Source organism: Larimichthys crocea, chromosome VIII (genome assembly GCF_000972845.2).
Source record: "Larimichthys crocea isolate SSNF chromosome VIII, L_crocea_2.0, whole genome shotgun sequence".
Lineage (NCBI taxonomy): Eukaryota > Metazoa > Chordata > Actinopteri > Sciaenidae > Larimichthys > Larimichthys crocea.
The window spans coordinates 14004281-14026797 of NC_040018.1; the positions used below are offsets into that span (position 1 = coordinate 14004281).

Genomic DNA, 22517 nt, shown 5'->3' on the forward strand with positions numbered 1-22517 from the left:
TGCAATTATCAACTACACCACTAGATGCCACTAAATCCTACACACTGCTCCTTTAAATTATTTTCCTTTAATTAACATTTTTGTCCTAAATGATCATTTTTAGATTCAGAGGAGTATCATCCACTCTTTCCAAAAAGAATAATTGCTTTCAAGTTACTGTTGTTGCACCCTGCCTCACTTCTATATTTACTGAGGATAAATGTTTATAAATTGTTTTGATCGTTGCTGTTAGGACCTCTGACTGATTGGACACACCAAGAGCCCATAAAAAGCCAGGGTCAGTTTCATCTAAACTCCAAAAGCCCTTCACAGAAAGAAACCTAGAGTTTTGCCAAATCGTCTTATTCCTTCTTCGTCTGTGGTTCACTGGTTGTGTACTAGCACAAGCCCCCCTGAGGATAGAGCTATTTAAACAGACAATAACACTGGCCCTTAAGCCCTGTTTACTTGAGCTCAACTTTCCACTTGTGTCAGGGCTCCACTCAGAACAAAGTGATGACAAGCTCTTGTGCTCCTTGTCAGATTCATACGTTCAATAAGCAGGGATGACCAGCAGAGATGATTCAAAAGAAGCAGCCAACCATTATCAGCATGTGAATATGTGTTGGCTCCACTGTGGGATGCTGGGAAACAAATCTAGGCTTTGAGTGTGCTCTTTGTTTTAGTGTCTATAATGAGGTTCACTATATTTAGACTGCTTTACTAACAGCAGGATTATGAGACAGTTCTTTATGCACCCATCATTGAACTTATGGGAATCCATTGAGGAAAAAATGAGGAGTGCGGAGGAGAGAATGAGGTCTTTTACCAGACCTCATCATTGAGGAGCATTGTGAAAAGCAATGGTGGAAAAAATGTTGCCGGTGCTTTTTCTGTTCCCGGAAAAAGTGTCTTCAGTTTTCTACATAATACACACAAATTAAATCATTCAAGCATTGCTCACTACTACATTTGTTGTGAATGTATATTCTGTAAAATGTATGTATTACAATTTTAAACAAGTACACAATAAGTTTAGCTACACTGGCAGAGTGGATCTAAGGATGGCATTGTCGGTCTGTTGGACAGTCCAACACTTTATTGTTTGCTATGAAATTCATGTTCATTCGTGGTCCCCAGAGGATGGAAAAAATGGCTAATTGATCCTGCTACAATAAGGCTGACAGTGAATTGTCTCAATATGATTGGATGGGTTGGCCTGAAAATGGGTACAGATGTCCATGGTGCAGGAAGATGATTCACACCAACTTTTGTTATTCCAGGATTTTTCATGTTGCAGGACCAGCAGTTAAAATTTTTCTCTTCCTCACTAAAATCTTATTTATTACATCATTTGAAACCAAATTGCGTTCAGACATTTATGGTTTCCCAAACAATGACTACCAGATAGATTTCCGTGAAATTTGGTTAACACACTTATCCAGTACAAACTAATAATAGGCAGTGAGGCAGTACCAGTGACTTATACCTGATGAACATCAGCATGTTTATTGTCATTGTGAGCATGATAGCACACTAGGTTTTATTATAGTTTAAAGCACTTCTGCTCCTCGGTACGGTCCTACAGAGCCATTAGTGTGGAATATTAACATTTGCTAACAGTTATTATAAATTAAGTATGCTACAGATTATAAAAAGCTGCATCACTCTCTATAACAGAGGGAGGGTGACGGTAGCTCAGTCCTTAGGGACTTGGCTTGGGAACTGGAGGATGGGTAAAGTCCAGCATGGACCAAAGTATGGAGGGTGGACTGGAAAAGTGCAAGCCCATTTTGGGCTTATGTGTGTAAAAACTTAAAACTTGAGTGAAAAATAATTTCCACACTGAGGGATCAATAAAGTTTCTATTCTATTCTATTCTTCAACAAATGCAGGATTTTAAAACTAAAGATTAATGTAAGATTCTAGTCTTAACCTTAAAATTAGTTCATGCACAATGTCAAATACAAAAAAAAACAACAACAACAAACATGATTTGAGGAGAGACACCAATCATCTCGTCACTTACTGACAAAACACTTCAAGATGACTTTCTTAATCATCATTCATATATGTATCCTTGAAAAGGGACAAAAGTATGTTTCAAAACAACATGGATTATGGTTTATACCACAAAGTGCTGACTGTTGAGCATACGCATGTGTGCTCATAGTCTTGTGTTTGATCAATGGGCTGTGAATCTTCAGCACACTCACCCCAGAATGGAAGTTGAAGGAAAAACTCTGTGTGACTATACATCTACCGGGCAGTGCGGCTTTGTTTAACTGTTCCAGTCCACATCGGTTGGCTATGCACCATCACCACAGATTCCTCATCATCTCTCTGACAAACAGCCTTTGTTCTCTCTTTCTGCGACAGAATTCACGTCCCAAGGGAACGCAGCCAGGGATTCACTGCGGTGGCGCTCATGCTGAGAAAAACACAATTTGGACCAAACCAAATATAACAGCAATGGGGATACATTATGAAAGCATCATCACATGAATTTCCGAGTGGTTTGGCAGCATCAGCACAGGAAGTTGTCACTTAAAATTATGCGCTTTATGGCTTCAAAAGTCATAAAAAGTAAAACATTTTGTATTACCTGACAGAAAAAAATGTTTTATTACCATTTATAGTTAGCTGTGTAGGGTTCAATGTGAACTGATTCACCTCACCCACTTTATGCATTTGTAATATTAAATGTAAAAGTCTCTGGGTTATGACAGACAGAAGAAACAAGATATATTTAAACAAAACCAATTGTCTAGTATCACCATGCTAACATACTCACCATGATAAAGCTGACAAGTTATAAAGTTTACCATGTTTACTGTAGTTTAGCATTTTAGCATACTAACATTTGTCATCACAAGTACAGCTGAGACTAATGGGAATATCATCGGTTTAGGATATTTGCAAGACCAAAATCACCAAAGGGATTTCAAGTTCATGAGAGGAAGATGAATATCTTTACAGCAATCCAACCAAATTTGTCAAATACATGAAACTCAAAAAGGACAAATTAACCTGCTGCTAGAGGAAAACACAGGGGATCACTAAAATCATTATAATTTGTCACAATTATGCAAGCTGAGCAACAGGAATAACACCCAAATGCAAACTCTGAGCCAGAGCTTGATGCAGTTCAATGTTTTAATAAAATGTAAACATAAAAAGGCTCATGGATATGTCAGGCAGTCAGGTAACACTTTACAATACATCAAATTTTGAGTAATTCATTTAGATTTTATGGAGTAGTTAATACTTACTTAATGATTAGTTATTTAAACAAGTAAGAAAATAATCAGGAACAACTTGGTAATTGATGAATCGTAAGAACTCGAGGGACTAAATAGTAGATAAAGTTGAGTTCCTAGTGAACAGACTGGTAGATCGTATATTAACGAATCATTCAGTTTGTATTCATGGATATATGACAATCGATCATTCTGACCACCATTCTTCACAAACTAGTAATCATTTATTCATCATACTACAATCAGCCCAAATAAAGTGATACACAATACTTAGTTGTTAGGCTACTAAGTAGCCTCTCATTACTTTGTCATTACCTTATGAATCTTGACTCTTTGTGTGGTCCCTAGTGCTGCTTCATACAGAGTGGTTATTGAGTGCAGTAGCATAGTTACAAAGAGCCCCAGTCCACACTATTATGTTGTTCCCTAGGTATATTATGATGGTGCTAGGTAATCCACTGTCAGTCTGGTATTCAGTTTGGTCATCACAATCTTACAAAAACAGTGACATGAAATGCTTCCATAACTGAATGTAACAATTTAAAAGTGACAATGACTCATCTGGAACCTACAGTAACCCTGTCTGCACTATAACCTAAGATCACAAAAATACTGTAAAGTAAATAAAGTGAAATTATGCTAGATGACATTTTAACGTATCAATTCCAGATACATTTCAACTGCTCCCTCTTGATAGATGTTTCCATCCACCTTTGGTATCTATAAATCTTATCCCATATTTATGATGAGCAACCAGTACTGTCACAACAGTGTTTTGGGAGATAGTGTCTTCTCTCTCTAAATCGAAAATTCCTCCACTCATCTGGCCCATCCCTTCTGGCTTCCATGAAACAGCTTTTTTATGTCCAGAGATCAAGATCAAGATCTTTCCTGGAGGTCCCGTTTGGAGTATATGAACCATACTGTAATAAGCTCTTATCCTACCTTCCAAAACCCCAGTAATAAAATTCCCAATATTAAATTCTGATAATAATACCATTAGCACAGCCACACACATGGCTGTCCACCTCTAACCATATAAAACTGCACAGAGTGCAAGTGCACAGACCAGTCCCTCTTTAGTGGTTTGTTTTCAAAAGTTCAAAACTCATTTTTGTGTTTGCATGACTCAATGATTGTGATCCCCTTCCTGTGTTACCCAGATGATCAGCTTTAGTCAGCAATTTATGCTTAAGGGTGAGTCAAAGCTGTCCCACAACCTTCATTGCAGCAGCATAACAAGTAACACAGAACACTATATGCACAAGCATGTGGTAAAAATGGTGACACAGTATAGAATCGAATAAACTCTAATGAGGAAGAACATATGGTTCTACCTCTAAATATACACACATAGGAAAATATACATATGTGCAAATGTGCATCCCTTATTATGTTCATCAGCACAACTGCTCAACCCTGTCTGCACAGAGGGAGTCATTGTACAAAGATATAACAGTTGGTAGAAATGACCTCCAGTCTCTGGTCTTTTTTACAGCGGATGGGAGTTGTTGTCCATAATACTGAGCAGTTTGTGGAGCATCTTTTTTTCCACAACCAGCTGTGCTGACTGTAGAAATACTCCCCAATGTCTATAGACAAAGTCTATCAGCATTTTGGGCCTTTTTCAAGCTTTTTATTTAACAGAGACAGCTTGAAGAGTGACAGGAATGTGGGGAGAGAGAGATGGGGAATGACATGTGGGAAAGAGCCACAGGTCAGGTTTGAACCCTGGGCCACTGCAGCAAGGACTGAGCCTTCGTACATGGGTCGGATACTCTACCAACTGAGCAAACCAACACCCCAGCATCCTTCATTTTGAACTCAAGAGTCTTTACAAGAGCAGTGGTTCAATAGAGTTGTAATGTTGCGCTCTTTATGGTCCAGCAGAGATGTCGAGGGGACAATTTCTTCTCTTAAAGCCATGCAATGGAGCCTCAGTGACACGACACATTCATTTCTTGTGTTAGAACCTGCAATAATGGATTCATATCCTAGAAAATATTGGGAAATGATTTAAATGATGGATCAAATTAATCAGTGCAGCTGCAAATGTTTGTACAAGTTGTTTTAATGAAATGTTGTCATAAAAATGTTGTTATATGCTGTGAGTCCAAAGTCTGTACATCTGTACTTCTGACACTTTAATGACAATAAAAAACAAAACAAATGAAACCTTATTGCTATAACCCTTTAAGTCCTATGTGATGCATTTTCTTTGTACAACGAAAAACAAAATGTTGCACAATGCACATTTGAGGACAAGGAAACCCAAAGTTGGACCGAGTCCTCAAACTTCTTCTCTTAGCAGTGTGGGGATTTATAGGGTTAGTACAAATCTTTGTCTCCATTGACAATAGGAGTACAACAGTCATCCCACAAGCCAGTTGCAGCTGTTTATCAGTAAGGTGGCCAGAGAAATCTCCAACCAGGGCTTAACTGAAACTGAACATCTGCCTCTAATAAAAGGCCTGGAGGTATGGAGGTTTCTCCACTCTTCTTTCTGTCTGCCATTTTCCTTTTCCCTTCCCATGTGTTTCCCTCCTTGGTTTAAGTAAATAAGACATGTATTAATGGCATATATACAGTGATCTTATCATCTAAGTGAGCTTGTCACAAACAGCTGTTAAGTGACAAATGAGAAGTTCAGCCTGTGAAATGGGGGATTACAAGGTTACGAAATTTTAGCCAAGTCCAGGAAGTTCCTCTTTTTCTTCTGAAATCATTCCACCATAAGAAGCCATATTGGCAGATTATGTACGTAGTCCTTGAGTAAAACTGATTGCTTCAATTTATTGTTCCACTTCACTCTGCATGCGTACGTCCGCAGGAAGCAGAGCCAGGTTATGAACATGGTCAGTGATATTCTTCCAAAGATAATGGACAAATCCTGGGTGGCCTGCGTCTACATTTCATTCATAATGCATGACACACAGATTTCAGCCTGATGCTTTGGAAAAGTAGATTTAATAAACTCATGAAATCATGTAACATCATATTTTTCATTCACTGCCCTGAGGATACAATAAACAATCTATGTACTTGGGATTTTGAGCTATATGATTTTTACTTTGGATGATAATTAAAAAGTTCTCTTGACTTTTTATGGTCTATGAAGTCATAACCTCATGTAGGTAAGGGTAAAATACTGAGTATTCTGGTTAGTTGACTTGTTAACTTGTTAGGCTATGTTAAACATGACCGGGTAGTTTCAGGGTAGCATGTGTGAAAAATACAAAATGTTTAAACACATCAATATTGCTTTCTTTTAATGTTCCAGTGTATAAGATTTATGAGGCTTTATTTACAGAATATAAGAGAAATGGTATATAATATGCAAAACTATGTTTTCATTAGTGTGTAATCACCTGAAATAAAGAATTGCTGTGTTACCTTAGAATGAGCCTTTTATTTATGCAGACACTGCAGGTCCCCTTCCACAGAGATTTTGCACAACAATGTTTCTACAGCAGCCGAGAATGGACAAACCACACACTTGGTCTAGACGCGGCCTTTCACGTTTTTCATTTCAAAGTTTTTCATTCACACTAGAAAGGAAAACGTGAGGTGAGGGACTTGCAATCAGCAACTACACCCCTAGATGCCATTTAATCCTTCTCACTGTTCCTTTAAACATCATGTACTGGACACATCTTTTACAGAAACAGAAATGTGTTGTTGTATTTTTAAGTCATACTTTATTTTCAAATTGTGCAAAAAATACTGAACCCATCCTAAACCTGTATAAAAACAAGACAATAAAAAAATTCACACATTTTAATTATATCTTACTGCATAAAGGATAATTAAAAAACAGAAAATTCATAATATTTACAGTTCCCTTAACTTTACAGAACCTTTAGCATTTCCCATACATATCTGCATATAGAAAAGACATAAATGCCTGGCATAGCGATAGGACTGAGGTAGAGTAAGGAGATTTAAGTTGAAATATACTTGAAGGAAAAGATTTTAGTGAGCCATTATTTCCAAGGATTTGCGATAGATCGAGCAATAAGGCTTAATGGTACTATAGTAGATCTGGTGTTATTTAGGACCTCCAAAGGACACATCAGTACTGCAGCACAAACTGGACTTTACATTTGTTTCTGTGAGGGATGCTTACTATGCTAAACATCTGTGCATTTACAATATAAGCAACCAAGCAGAATTGCTTTAGAGAAGTGTAAAAACAAAAAAAAATCAAATGAGGCATTGCTGTAAAAAAAAAAAAAAGTATTTAAAAATCAGGGCTGTACCAATGGTAACAGTCTAACTCAGTCCAGTATAGCGATAGACATTTCAGATGTCTGTATCCTGCATGCACTGCATACTACGCTGTGAACTGTGCATAAATTGCAGATTGATGATGAGAATCATCAAAACACATTCACACATCGTAAAATATGGCCTAGCCTGCACAAATGAAACTCCCTCTGTACCTGAAACATGTGACACATTCATCCGTCTTAGGTGGGGAGAGGACTAATTTAGCATTCTCGTATATTTTACAGAAACAAGAGAAATGAGGAAATAAGGAAAGCGCTAAGCAATAATAAATATGAAATGACTGCTTGCTATTTTGAACAGATTTGCTGTCTGTGATTGTTATTTAATAGATCCATAATATTGCCACCATTCTGAGGGCCCACCTGCACCTGCTATTATATACCACATAGTGAACTTGAATGTAACACCATCACTAAATCACCTCCACACGTCTGCCACTGAAGCAACACCAACCTACTTAAATATTATCTATCTACAGCAGTGCCTGCTGCCTGCATACACTTCCATTAACCACACTGTTTCCTCTGCTTTTGTATCCGCCTGATGAGTTCTAGTCTACCGAGCCAAAAGAACATCCTCGCTCACAATGAGCACATCACTTAACTTATAAGTACAATTTAGACTTAGATTTGGTTTCACAGTCTAAATCTCTTCAAGAGCAAAAAGCATAGAGTATCCAGGTGAGCACAAAAAGGCAATAAAACAAATCAGAATAAACATAAAAATGTTAATATATGGTACTCCATTTTTAAAACAAACAAAATATCATATATTCTGTACACAATGATTAAATACAGTGTGATCAGTATACATTCCTGTGTATGAAAATCAATTTAAATTTGTAATAAGAACATCAATGTAAACATAATGCTTTCTGTAAAACATGTCTAACTCAAAACTTCCAGCACCAGCTGTTCAATGCATCGTAATATATAAAAACATTCTGTATTCACAGATTAAGTAAGTATGTCTAAGAAATATCCATATCTGGAGTTAAAAGCGGAGAAATAAAAAACTTAAGGTCCATCAAGATATTGGACAACTTTTACTGGGTGGCTACTGTGTATGAACTAAGAAGGAAAAGTCTGTCTATCGATCTGCTGGGACGTTCTGTTTCCACTGAAGGCACAGAGACAGATGAACAGCCATGGTATCCAACCTGTGGGCACTTCCTGCTCTTCAAGAGCAGCTGAGGTGACTCTGTTGGTCTTTGGACTTCTGCGCCGAAGACTCACTCCCTCACAGCGAAGACTCGGAAAGAGCCTCCCTCTGTGTTGCTCTTGCTGCAAACAAGCGAGACAAAAAAAACGTGTTACTGCTACAGATGAAACCGCTGTTTACTATATTTATTATAAAAGTATGCTACTTCTATAAAGTTGGGGGAATTGTGAGAAATAAATTGGTTTTACATCAGGGTTTTCTAAAGTCTAAGAAAAGACCCACAGAGAAAAGTATACAACGGTGTTAACAGGCATAGTAGACTAAACTTTAAGTGTAAAATTGATTGAGTGTCCCTCTAAGTCAAATAAATCAAATGTTTTCACAACAGTTGTTTTTGTGATGCTTGAAAGTCTGCTTTTTAGTTTTACCAATGTCCTCCAGGCAGTCAAAAATCATTAAAAAATACACAGTCATCATGGTGTTCACGCCAACTTTGGAAAAATCCACCAAAGGCCCGTTGGCAGCATGACTCATTGTTGCCGTATTTCTGAGACTTTTTCCAGCTACTGCACGTGTTAAACCTGATGACTTTGTAATTAGTTAATTAGTGGAGAGACCTTGAAGCTCTGCCATGATCAATAATCATGACTGGTCCGTGCGATTGGTATCAGATCACAGATAATTGTCCATAAAGCAAAGCACTGACTAAGTGGCTGACAGCATTTCCATCTTCGAGTAATCAGATAGGCTGTGATTACTTCCCCAGCAACAGAGTCCTGTCCAAACTGCCCACCCTGCCATGATGTTGGCACATGGCACGGACTCCCTCTCAGACATTTATTGACCTCCTATCCCAATGTCCTGAGTAGGGCCTTCACAGTTCTGCATTAGATTTCATACTAGTCAGACTTGGATTATTTTGGCCATTCAGCACTTTGCACACTCAATTGAAATGCCTGGGTAAAGTAAGCAAAGATCCCATGTGTGGCCCATCCACACACCAAACCACACCATTACTCTTGCAACCGTACATGCCAGCAGAACTGACCACAGGGGCTTCCTTGCCTAAGCTTAGTCCACTGGAGCTGGCCACAGACATGAGAGTGATGTGAGAAACATGGTGTACATGCAGGGAACCCACTACATGCAGTATTACAGGCCACATAAATCAAGGTAGGGTACAGTGAATAAAAGTACCTCGGGCATATTTTAGATTCTCTAGTCAAATTTACTTGTCTAATTTTACTACAAGCTTTATGTTTCCGTTTTAATTGTCTCTCAAGGTTTTCTTAACCACACTCCTATGGGTCAAATATTTCTTAAAGCCTTAAAGTAATGAAGTTAAGTATTGTTCTGTATCTATGTATATAACCTACAACATAAAATTCTGTTTTAAATTGACTTTAATTGGTTTTTATTTTTAAAACGAAAATTTCCCTTTAGAGACTGACGGAATGTGCATGACTATTGTGTTAAACCTAGAGGTTTTGTTTCGGATCTTTACCGCTTACTGACTCGCCGCCCATATTCCAAATTTGTTGAGCAATTTTAAATATACTTTTAAATAGGTTTGGTGTTGTGTCCACTGCAGGCTGCTTGCCCCAGTTAGAGAAACAATTGACTTATCAGAGCTAGTTAGCATAGATAAATACACGTAGATACTGCTGTCAATCGGAACATTGCACCATATTGATCCAAGGAAGCCTTACCTCCTAATGCGTGTGTCTATCGAGACAGGAAGTCTATCTATTATTAAAATCATCATAACTTCCTGAATTTTCAACAGATTTACAAGCAGTTATAATAAAATGTCTGCTATGATGCAATGTTCTATTACTTTAATAACAATGTTCTTCTTCTTCTTTTTAAATTTAATTATCAGCACAGTCACTTATTTCTTTTTAGCTTAAAAGAAAGGTTACTTTATTGTGATACATATCAATTTCAACATATTTGTAACAGTAAAATAGAGTAAAACAACTTCTCACTCTTGAAATAATATTCCCTGTTGCTTGGTTTTGGCATTTCCTTTGTTAGAAGATCCAAAAGCAGGACAAACGTCTGGCATTTTCTACTAGTTCAACGTGTCAGAAAGCGCCTACTGTACTACTGTGAATGACGTAGCTGTACAATTAGCTGTAAGTCAGTATACAGGAACACCGACTCTTAAATGATACATTTCTTTAATCAATGTGTAAAATATTAAATGACTACAAATGACTTTGTCTGTAGTCTGTAACTCGCTACAACGTTTAGGCCAGAACAAAACAAAATAGAAAATCAGCTAACAGGGACACAGTGTGAAGCTGAATGTACACCGTGTAACAATTCAGTCTGATTATGAGACTAGATCCACACAGATGTTTTCAAATGTTCTTAATTAAACCTCTTCTTTTGACTTTTAGCTTTGTTGCACCTGTCAGCGTGGGAGAAGTGACCACCCAACTATCTTTCTCCTGCTTGTTATTGCAGTTTGCTGAACTTTGTGTAAATCCCAGCATAATTGTAATCGGCTAAAATAAACGAAAACACCTGAGTAGTTGTATCCAGATCCCCTCTTGTTGCTACATTTATTGCAAACGCCATGTGGCAAATGGTTTAGGAAAATACTACGACATTAGTCAGGAATCCTACGCACCATACATACTAGCCAACACCTTTGAGCAGATTACATGTTGCACTCCTAAACATGCAGCATTTTCAGAATGGGGATGTTTTCACAGTATGAGTTTGAGCTGTCTCACAGTGGCAGATGTAAAGTGCTTGTACATGTGTTATTAGTGAAAACAAAATTCCCAATCTTCCTCAGGCTTTGACACCTAACTGATAGCTTTCATTTCAGCTAAGAAGGCTCTGTGGTTCTTCAGCTGCCACGTGTTCTCTTGTTGGTGGAAGCTGTCACACACCATGTTCGAACATGAATGGTTGTTCTCATTTTTAGACAAAGCTTCTCTTAAATACTCTACAGCTAGACTGCTCGGAGCCAAATCTAAAAATATAGACTTCTGGAACTCAGACTATCTCTAATGTCACTATTATAAGCTACAACTATTTTCCATGGTGTCACATCGTTCTAACTTTGTGCCTTTTGTTATTGTGCAACATTCCTCATCTGGGAAAGATAATCACAGCAAACAATAGTTGACCACAAAAAGATTGAGTATTACCTCTCAGACTGGATGCCATTTTCCAGTACTCCAACATAGTTCTTTCTCTTGTCCAGTGGCAGAACATCCACAAAACCGCCGTCTGCGCTGATTACCCCTGCATGGATGGCTGCTTTACAAATACTGGAGTTCTGTGAAGTGCAAAGAGGAGAAATGCTTTTACAAGAAGGGAAACATTGTAAATCTTTGTAATTCCTTTGTTATTAAATACACTACAAAACACAGTGCAGTAATTCACAGACACACGTGTTAGCACAAACACACACACCCAACACACCCAAACCCATTTGTTTCACAGTCTGAGTCAACACAACAGACCATACGCTCTTATCAACAGTCTGGGGCAGAATCATTCATTTCTAGTCCAAACACAGATCACAATGTCCTTAAACCCTTCCAACATTTCTAACCAGATGGTTTATGTCTTGTGTTGAACATGCAGCCTCTACACCGCTGTAGATAATTTTTTAGGGTGCCTGAGAACCTGCCTGCAAAACATTCTTGCGTCATTTGCTATGAGCCACTCTCTGACTCTTACAAGACATAAAAGTTCAAGATCTCCACAGACGTCATCTGAAGGAAGTTTGTCTGACACCACTTTGACCTTTTGTGGCTGTGCCAGGATTACTCCAAAACAAGCCACAAGAGTGATGTGGCTACTTACGTTAAATCTGATAAGTTTAGAAATGAGGGTACTTAACAATGACTAATCTACTCTGAACAGGATTTAGGTGAATTTGGAGTGATGATATAAAACAGCCTTCGTGAAACCTTTCTATCTGTGTCACCTTAGTCTGAGATAAAGCCTGGGTAAGGCTCTGAGTGGTCAGGCCCCATGCAAGGTAAGACATCCCTGGCAGACACTGGCTTACCTCACCATTACTCCCATTCATTAGCCATATTCATAATGTGATTCAACGGCTTTCCATAGCTACTGTGCAACACAAAGTCGGTAATGTCTCTCTAATGTATCCATGCTGCAGATTCACAAATCCTTTCCTTACTGTCTGAACTAACAGCTCATAAATTAACAAAAACACCCAGCAGAACTGGAGGACCTGGATCTATGATGTACTTACATCAGTGTAGATGTTGTTTCCAATGACTGGTGACCAATAAGAAGGCTGAGTCTTGCAGTCGGATGGACAGGAGATTCTGAGAAACAAATTGAACATTAGCAACAACAGATAAGGTTCACATCAATGGACAAAAATGAATTTCCATGGAGGAGTAACAACCTCCTTTAGCATTCATAAGCACTAAAATAGTAACGCACTATGAACGTGTTGTGGGGAGATATAAGGACAACTTTGTGTTTTCTATTTAACTGGCTCATTAATTGATGCTCTGGAGAATGAAAATGTGGCAGATGTAAGAAAGTACCTTGGACATTGTGAGTGGGGCTTTTTGAAAGGGCAGATTTCAGCCACTGTGGTGTAGCAGTCAGCACTCATTTCTGTCACAGAGAAAGAGAAGAGAAAAACATTTAACAGTCCTAAAAAGTGCTGGTCGACTGTGTGAATCTACATACAGTCATGACTCAGTGCTCCACTTACCTTCCACTTTGGCCACCATAAAGGCATTGCCAGGTTTATATTTACTGTAAAAGAAATGAGGAACAGTGGTTCTCAGAAAATCATTGCACAAAATGTGATTTATCGAAATGGGGAAATGTTATTCATTAGTGTTGCATCAGTAAATCTGGTTTCAACCTCTTTGCAAAAATGAGGCTGAGCACAAATATCTACCTAGAGGACTCGATGCCATTCTTTGTGGATCTGACAAAGAATGGAAACTTGTCCTTCCTCGTGACTTCGACTAGCCCTCCGTTGTTGTCAATGACACCAAAATGGATAGCGGCTCGGCAAATACTTGATTGCTGAAACAACAGAAAATGAACACTTCTACGTATACATTTCCTGTATAATTTGTTGCATGATGCAAGATGTTTGTTTTCTGTTGGACAGACTCACCACATCATAAAAGAGAGTTCCCCAAATCTTCCCTTTCTTATTCAGACAGTTAGCAGGACAGTAATATCTGCAGGAGCAAAAACAAAGAGTGAGTTGATATTGGAGAGGTGAATGAAAAGAATAAGGCATAAACACCAAATAAAAATATCCTGACCTGTTGCAGGTTGCACCTCTACACTTATCTCTCAGTCTGGTCTCACACTTAATGTTCTGAGCTGCAAGAACGACACAAAATTAGTAATGAACTGTACAAAACATGAAAGTTTATGGTTGTTTCAGATAATTGCTGCAGCTACCAAGATAGGTGTTGCTGGGAGGCTTTGAAGTCCTGGGTGTGGCGGGCTTTGGAGTGGAGGGCTTGGACACTGGTTTCTTTGGAGCAGATGGTTTAGGCTTGGGAGCAGGTTTTGCCGTGGTACGAGGTGGCAGTGGAACCTGAGGCTTCTCCACTTCATTCATGTCCTCTGTCTCTGAGCGCTGAGAGTCTACAGATGGACAGACGTGTAGGGTTCAGGTTGGCAACATGTTCATTGTTAACATCTTTGAATGGAAGCCATGTGGGTTTGCTCACCTTTGTAGCACAGATTATTCCTACATCCTCCTCCGTAACTCGGAGGGCACTGGGAACAAGGACGGCCATTCTGGTATGGAGCCTCACCGATCCAGTTGCCCCTGCAGAAGTGAACAGTGGACAGCTTGACTAAGGTGGAAATGAATCATCAGTCAAGCATCACTGGGCTCATGGCCTTGTAATTACTTCAACACTCTTTGTCCATGGTCAACACTCCTAACAGTCATTAGTCCCACAAACTAATAAAAACACTCCGCGTTGTCTCTCAGGCAATTACATCCTGTGGGCTGTCTGGAAAACAAGCGCCTGCTTTGCCTTTGTTTTTCTTTCCCCCGTGCTTCAGTATTATTTTTCTATTCTAACTTCTGGAGGAATTTTAATGGCCCCAATATGTCATGCAAAAGTCTAGGGCAAGTGCTGCTACATATCTACAGTACAGAAATATTAGGAACATACACTGGAGCGTTTGCGGGCATTTTAAGGAAGAAGAATGCAAACAAGAGTCAGGAGAGCAGAGGTGTGGATGAACAGGGAAACATAAGAGGAATGTTGATCTTACTTTGGGGAATAGTTGCACACGAGGTAAACGGCATTCTCCCATACTTCTCCCCACACGTTCATCCTTGGACACACGTGCACAGCACAGCCCACTCGGTTAGTGGTTGCCCAGACCAACTGTAAAGAGGGAAATAAAAGTATGGCCAAAGTTAGCATGAATGGACGGACACATAGCAGAGTAAGCTGTTAAGCTTGTAGCTTAGATTTTCCTGCCTCACTTTTCTCATTGCTCAATCAAGTCATTCCATGGGAAGCAACTGAATTGGCAGTCATGATTAATGGGGCCACTGGGATTTCTGCCCCAGTCAGATGCACGTCATGTGTGAACCCAGTTTGCCCCTGTTGTGACACAATCACAATCATTTCCATCATCCAGTCAGAAGAGGATAAAATGGACTTTTTTTAATATCTTAGAACTCTGCGTACGCCCTGTCCAAGGTAAAATAAAACGGCTTATTAAACGGAAAGCTGCTGCTGTGGTGTTACAGATGAATGATGTGCCATTTGACGGCAAATACAACACAGCATGTTCCATAACTCCTCCTCACTTTCCTCCCAAACTCTGAAACATGTGCACTCTCCCTCCTCAGGAATGTTCATCTTTTTTCCGGGTATAGTTAGAGGCCACTGGAAGCAGTGAGTCAGCACACAGACTGATGCGCGTTGAGTGCCGGTGGTTTAGCTCAGTGTATTCTTTAACTGCAGAGGGTCGAGTATTTGTCTGTACAGGTTTCGTGGAGTATGACTGCCTGGACATTGGAAAATGAAAGTCAGAGACAAGGTGATGATGCTCATATTTGGCACCACCTCCTCTCTGCAGCATCTTTAAAAGAATCCAGGTCAAGCAGTGAGGGGTGTCTGGTGTGTCTGGAAATGACTACCAGATGGCAGTGATCAGGTTTCAGGGTGAAGGCAGAGAGAAGAGTCTGAATGTTTCTGTAAACTCATCCCAGCAGCCATAAAGTGAAGTCTAGGTGAAGAGGAGGACAGCTCACTGGTTTTCTTTTTGATTGATTTTCTTATCGACTCTTCTCAACTCTTCTTTGTGTCTAGCACTATCCTTTTACTTACATCTGATTTTCCTCCTAATATCTTTGTTTTCACTGTCTGCAAGTTACTATATCCATGTCTGTCATTTAACCCTTCAGACCCTCTGCAACTGCAACTATGCCCATAAATAATGTGAAATATCATACAGGGTGCTCGCCACCTGTTGTATTCTAACACAGCCCTGTAACACCTGTCAACTGACATATGTTGTATATTATGGATAAAAGAGTGCAATACACAGATCATCCTAGACAGAGCAGCATTTATAGTATAATAATGCATAGATGAAGAATATAACTCAGCCTAAAATGACACTTAGCAGACTGGGTGCCCGTGGCGCCTACATGAACCCACAAGGAAACTCACCAACCCATTTACAGTTAGCCTCAAACAGAGGAGGTCTGGTGAGCGCTTTCTAATTCCATAGCACCAGATTAATTTTCATCTTCAGATTTGTAGCCTTCAGCCCAAGATGACGCTGACTCATATGACATCACTTGAGGCAACAAATCAGACTTCATAAAGCTCCCTCTGCAGATACAAAAAGTGTTATACACTTTTTCCCCCCACGTATCCAGTAGTAGTACTCAAGACTTGCAAACAGACTTTGATGTTTAAAATGGATGTGTTTCCCTTTAACCTACTTTTGTCAGATTTTTTTCTCCTGAACTCTTTCCCCTGCCAAGTTTTTTTTATTCATCTCACCTGGGTGTAATGGGTGCACATGGGCCCGGAGCAGCGGTCTGGACACCAGGGATTGCACTCATGGGGGTAGGGGTACGTGTAGTCTTTCACCTCGTCGTACCAGGCCTGGACATGGAAGGCAGGAGAGCGGTATCTGTAGGACACACACACACACACACATACACAAACACACACAGACAGACAAACAGTAGGCTCAGTCACAGGCCATCCAGGTACCACGGGCAAAAGGGAAATATCTGAGGGAGCTGCCAGGTGCTTTGGCTAGACTTGAGAAACGCTGCATGAACCTCCCTGCTCCTCACCCTCCCTTCAGGCCTCAGATGATGAGTCTGAATTTGACCTGGCACACAGAACAGCAGTCTGTTCCCCTCCATAACAGGGGAAATCAAATCAGGTTGAAAAAAAAAAGAGAGAATCAAAGCAAACCTAAACATGGCTCCACAGCCTAACAAATCAGCCCTAGCGCTTATTATAAACATCTCTTTTTACGGTATTGAAAAGTGCTGAGCTTATAACCGGAGAGTAGAGGGGGAGTGGAAAACATCAGGGTTTGCTGGCACGGGAAGAAAAGAAGGGAATAGGGAGAGAGGAAAGGGCCTGTGAGAATGAGAGCAGATTCCTGGAAGGGCACCTGCTGCGATAACCATACAGTGTCATACAGAGAGGCCTACTGTGTCTGGTGTCTACTCGGACACACACACACACTCATTCACACAAACATAAACCTGAATACGCTCCCACTGACTAACTCTGCCTATGCTTGTGCTTCACCCAAAGCAATGGACCAAGATTTTGAAGAGTTGCTGCTATAAGTGGACACTGTAATTTATGGGAAAAGAGGATAGCTCAGAAAATACTTAATTAAGAAACAATTATGTGTCAGAATAACTATAAAGTACTGTTAGTGCTGCTTTGGCCTGGGTGTCAAAGCTCAATATTTTTTTTTTTAGTACAGATTGAAATGTGCACATAGCATCAGTCACTGCCAACTGTTAGCTTCTCATGTCAGATTTGTAGTTTGCTTATTCGGCAGTCAGGTGTTTACTGGTTTGAATCATAATTTTATACACTATTTTCTCAGGTTTGTACTGCTACTTGTGTTTAGACTATTGATGTTAATATATAATTTACTAATTCTTTGTTAGTAACATAACGCTTCATCCTTCTGGGAAAGGGTTGCAGGGGATCCAGCAGCATTTATAACCATATTAATAGAAAGAACAAACACCAGTCAAAGGGACTGTGTCAGTCAAATATGTTGCAACTAATTATTAAATTATTTAGTAAATGATTTCTAATAAAGCTTTTAGCTCCAATTTATAAATCCTTTATAACCTTTAACCCTAACAAAGCTTTTTCCAAAACGTGTGTTATTACATCTCACCTTCCCCAGTGAACAGCCAGGTTTTGTCCAATAGACATAAGGAGGTCGTGAGGTCCGTGGTCCCACTGACACTCCTCTGACCACTGAGTAGAAGACCGCTCCAACTCATCATCCCAAACCTGCACACACAAAGTCAAACAAGAAATTCTTTCATTTTTTCGCAGCAATGGAAAGACATTGTATCTTTCACCTGCTGCGATATAAAACATTATAATCCACATGTTGGTCTGACTTAGCAGATACCTAACCACAACCTGTTGAAGGCCTCCTGCACTTCCTTCCTTCCTTTCAAGTGAGCTGAAACTGAGCTGGATACAAGTACAACATTAACCTTAGACTGTGACATTTGAGTTGAGCAGCTGGCGCCTGGCCCTGGTCCACTACAAATCTCCAGCAATCACAGCTGAATTATCCACATTTCCTGAGTGGGTTTCTTTACTGCGGTGGAGAGGGGACTGGAAAGCGGAGAAGACACCTGACTCCCACCGTGAAGGGGGGCGTTATAAAGGGAGGGAGGACTGCATACAGCATGGCCCCTCAAAGCACATCTCCTCAGTAAATTTCCAGCCGTTTGGTGGTCGCTAAAACATGCACACACAGACACCACTGTAACCCCAAACACCCATACACTAACACAAACACACACACTGCCTGTTTGCTGGAATTTGAGAGCACTGGGCAGAGTAAATCTTCAGACACTTTCCTCCCCAGCTATAACTGCGCTCCAGAGACACACAGGCCACCACTGCGTCTGTCAGCTTTATGGAGTTTGTGGTTTTCAATTCAATAAACTTCTCTGTCTTAACAATAATCCCCCTCCTACATTACTCATTGATGTGCCACGTCGTAACTCCATTTTCCCTCTTTCTCCCCTTATTCTCTCTGTCCTCCTTTGACCCAGCCCTCCCTTGCTTGCCTGTCTTGTCCTGCACTGAGCAGGTAGGACAGAGTCAGCATTATTATCCTCCCTGTAAAAGAGCAGCACAGCAGGCTGGCAGTAGCTCACCATCATTACTGCATGTTTCCAGCAGAGAGAAAAGGCTGTTTTTATTAAAGCAACACCACTTTTCTAAGCAGAATAAACCCTCGAGCCCTAATCGCCACCTCAATTTCAGTGAGTTTCAGCGTGTGTCGTGTTGCTGACACATTCAAATTAGGTTTCTTGTGAAGTCTTGTCAATGATAGAAGTTGATAATTATCTTTGTTGGTTAAGAACAAAATAGAAACAGGTCATCGGGGTAATGGGACATGTCTCACCATGTACTCCATGTTTGAAGCAGTGGGGTAGACACCGCCCCTCAGCTTGTTGTGCAGCTGGAGGATCTCCTCACGGTCTGACCAGCGGATGGCTCTTCGGGTCCTATTGCCAGATGTGTTGCTGGTGCTGTTCTGATCCGCTTCCTCCTCGTAGCGGCTCAGCAGCTGCCTGAGCTCCTTAGAGTCAGGCAGGAAGAGGGAAGCTGAGTCCCTGACGCACAGCAGCAGGAGGGAGAGGATAGGGAGCCAGGTCATGGCAGAGCAGGTCATTCTGACACTTAAGCTGTCTGTGTTTGGATTTTCAGACGACAGTAGACAGCGGATTGTGTGTGAATGCCACTCCTCACAGTCCCAGACACAACCTGCAGGGAGGAAATATTTAATAAGTCTTTCCACACTGTGAGTCAACAAAGCAGAGTACAGATTAGAAAATATGGGCGTATAGATTACTAAACTAACATAGGAGCCACTTTCTATAACAAATAATGCACACACACTCTCACACACGCTCACATGGAGGTTTCAAGTGTTAAAAAAAAGTTGGCCCTGTCACCTCAGTTGTTTTCCCGATGGACTGGGATAAGATATTAATGTGGAAATTTATAACTCTTTCATTCTTTCCTTTGTTTTGTGTCATGTTATAAATTATACAAACACAGAGACACTTTTATGATGCAGAGGAACGGAAGATTTGTTCTCTCCACTCTGGATGTTTTATTCTCAAATGTTCTGCTTTTAATCACTTTATGGCTGTTGTATAAAAATTGCTCGTCTCTCAGGTACAAAAATATGCCAATAAGTCTTTCCTTTTAAATGTTTTGGATGCTCATTTCTTATTTACACCGAGATGTTAACTACTCCTTCTTGTGTTACATAATGTGACGTCATATTGTAACTTTATCATCAAGTGGATTACTAACCCAGTTTCGGAGTGCAAGATGCCATTGTCATATTTTTAGCTTCAATTATTTTTCCAGTAGACTCAAAAACAACAGCTGAGCTGTGCCACAATTAACCAATCAGTGGGCATCTTTATCCAAAAGATGAAAACAATGTCAAAGCCCATTAAAGAGCCTTTCTACCCAGTCACATCAGCTCTATTAAACCTGTTATGAAGAGCAGTTTAAGATTCAGCAGTGAATATAACACTGTTTCTGCTTTGGACTTGTTCCACCACAGTTATATGGAGTATACCGAGAAACATTATTAATATTATCTCTCTCTGATTATTTTCTAACCAAACTGAGCGAGGACACTGAGAAGGCAGACATCAGTTTAGGTTGACAAGCTGCTGAACTGTCTTTCGGTGCATTCCTGACACATCCAGGAGCAATACTTTGGAACTAACCCTGATTCTGACCTCCTCCCCCTCTCTGGAAAGCAACAAGCTAGAAGGATGCCGTCCAAGATTAGAGTTTAACCAAATATCACAAAGTCTCAAGCTTTTAGAGTGAGGCAGAGAGTGAGAGAGAGACAGAGAGAGAGAGAGAGAAGCACTCAGTCAGTGTGATCAGACAAGAAAGAAAAAATAAACCAAGTTCCAGCTCGCACTGGTTTCTCTTATCCTTGAATCCCTTCACCTCTTTCCCTCTGGCTGAAAAGGCGGCCTGAGGTCTGGCACCGGCTTTGTGTCAACATGCTGTGCCAGCTCTGGGCACTGTGAGCCAGCGGGCAGCTCAAGCACCACACCCTTCTCCTCTCCCTGTGCCCCCTTTTTCACACTGAATCTCTACCAGCTTCTCTGTCTGGACACTTCTCACGACTCTCATGAATTTTATACCAGAGTGACAGACAGAGCCTCGGACACACATACATATCCACATGGGAAAGCTCTGACACTGGTGGGCTCGCATCTGATCTGAAGAGGGATTGACGTCCTCTCCACCTCACCATGAGGTTGAATGTAAACACAACTTATATCACAAGAAAAATTATTAGATTTATATACATTCCCACAGATTACTGCTCACATTTTCATGCTAGAGAGCTGTTTAATGTTTCCTTTTTACAACTATCTGCCCCTAGAAATCTGTTTTTTGAGGTGAGACATTCATTCTATTGTAAATCTAGCATTAATATTTGCACTATATTTCCACTTTTCCCGTAATTTTACTACCTGTACATAGATTATACATGACACATTCCATCATGTGGCTCCTGCTCTCTCATTGACATTTCCTCAGTGAGGCTGCAGCCTCACAATGAATGACAGTGTCTTGCCAGCAGCCTCTTTGACACTGGCATGATTTGTAACTCATTCCTAAATATCAGACATATCAGAGTTGTTAGTAGGTTCACGTTGCCACATGAATAAAGAGAAACAGAAAACAGAAAATAAGCATAAGAAGACAGGTTCAGTTTCATTCACACTAAATATGTCAGTCATCAACTGCAAATCCGACTAGGTAGGCAAATAAATATAAAAAAATATAACCTCAAAATAACAGTGAACCTGAAAGCTACAACACATTACAAATACACGCGTGTAATGTCTCTCACCTCTGTCTTTCTCAGTTAGTATCCTGCTGCTGGGATATCTCAGCTTCCCCTGCGCGCTGGAGAGCTGTATTATTCCCTTGTGAGAGGACCAGGTTGCTGCTTGTTGGCGTTGTGGCTGAAGCACATATGAGCTGTGTAACTCTTGAGCAGCTCGGAGTGCCTTATATAGGAGAAGGAGACCCCTCAGGACCAGAGGGAAAAAATGACTGTCTCTACTCACTCCCCCGCTCGCCAGCCTCCCTCAAGTAGATTATGTTCTTGGCAAAGAGCGCGCAGAGCGCAGAGTGCGCACGCTGACGGGCAGCCTTATGTCAGAAAGAAAACTACAAATATTGTAAATCAGCAGGCTGTCAGACGAGTCAGCAGCAAGCAGTTAGCTCACCATCCCTGAATCACGTTTGGCTGACAGTTATGACCCAGATATGTATCTTCACATCCAGCTACAGACACGCGTCAAACATTAAGACTAAACAAGCAGTGGACACGGAGACGCACACTAACTTCACTGAAACGAAAAAAAATAATGTTCCAAACATTAGACACTGGACATAAGTTGGCTTTATTAATGATTAATACATCATTTGTTAAGATTAGTTATGAACCAAAAATAAACTTTAGGTCGCCAGATTGTGAAGGATCTATTTATAATTTCTCTTTAGCAAT

General features: G+C 40.3%; 1 protein-coding gene across 1 annotated transcript; it reads right to left on the reverse strand.

Moving 5' to 3' along the window:
• Window positions 1-6628: 6628 nt before the first annotated feature.
• On the reverse strand, window positions 6629-22092 carry crispld2 (cysteine-rich secretory protein LCCL domain containing 2). Its single transcript, XM_010731480.3, has 15 exons — window positions 21855-22092; window positions 19356-19717; window positions 18099-18217; window positions 16715-16847; window positions 14961-15076; window positions 14402-14502; window positions 14127-14315; window positions 13985-14045; window positions 13831-13897; window positions 13606-13736; window positions 13414-13457; window positions 13241-13313; window positions 12937-13012; window positions 11858-11988; window positions 6629-8812 (listed from the first exon to the last, which is right to left on the reverse strand). Exons 2-15 carry the CDS (start codon window positions 19623-19625, stop codon window positions 8761-8763), a joined length of 1563 nt encoding a protein of 520 aa, XP_010729782.2. The 5' UTR covers window positions 19626-19717; window positions 21855-22092; the 3' UTR covers window positions 6629-8760.
• Between the last annotated feature and the right edge of the window lie 425 nt (window positions 22093-22517).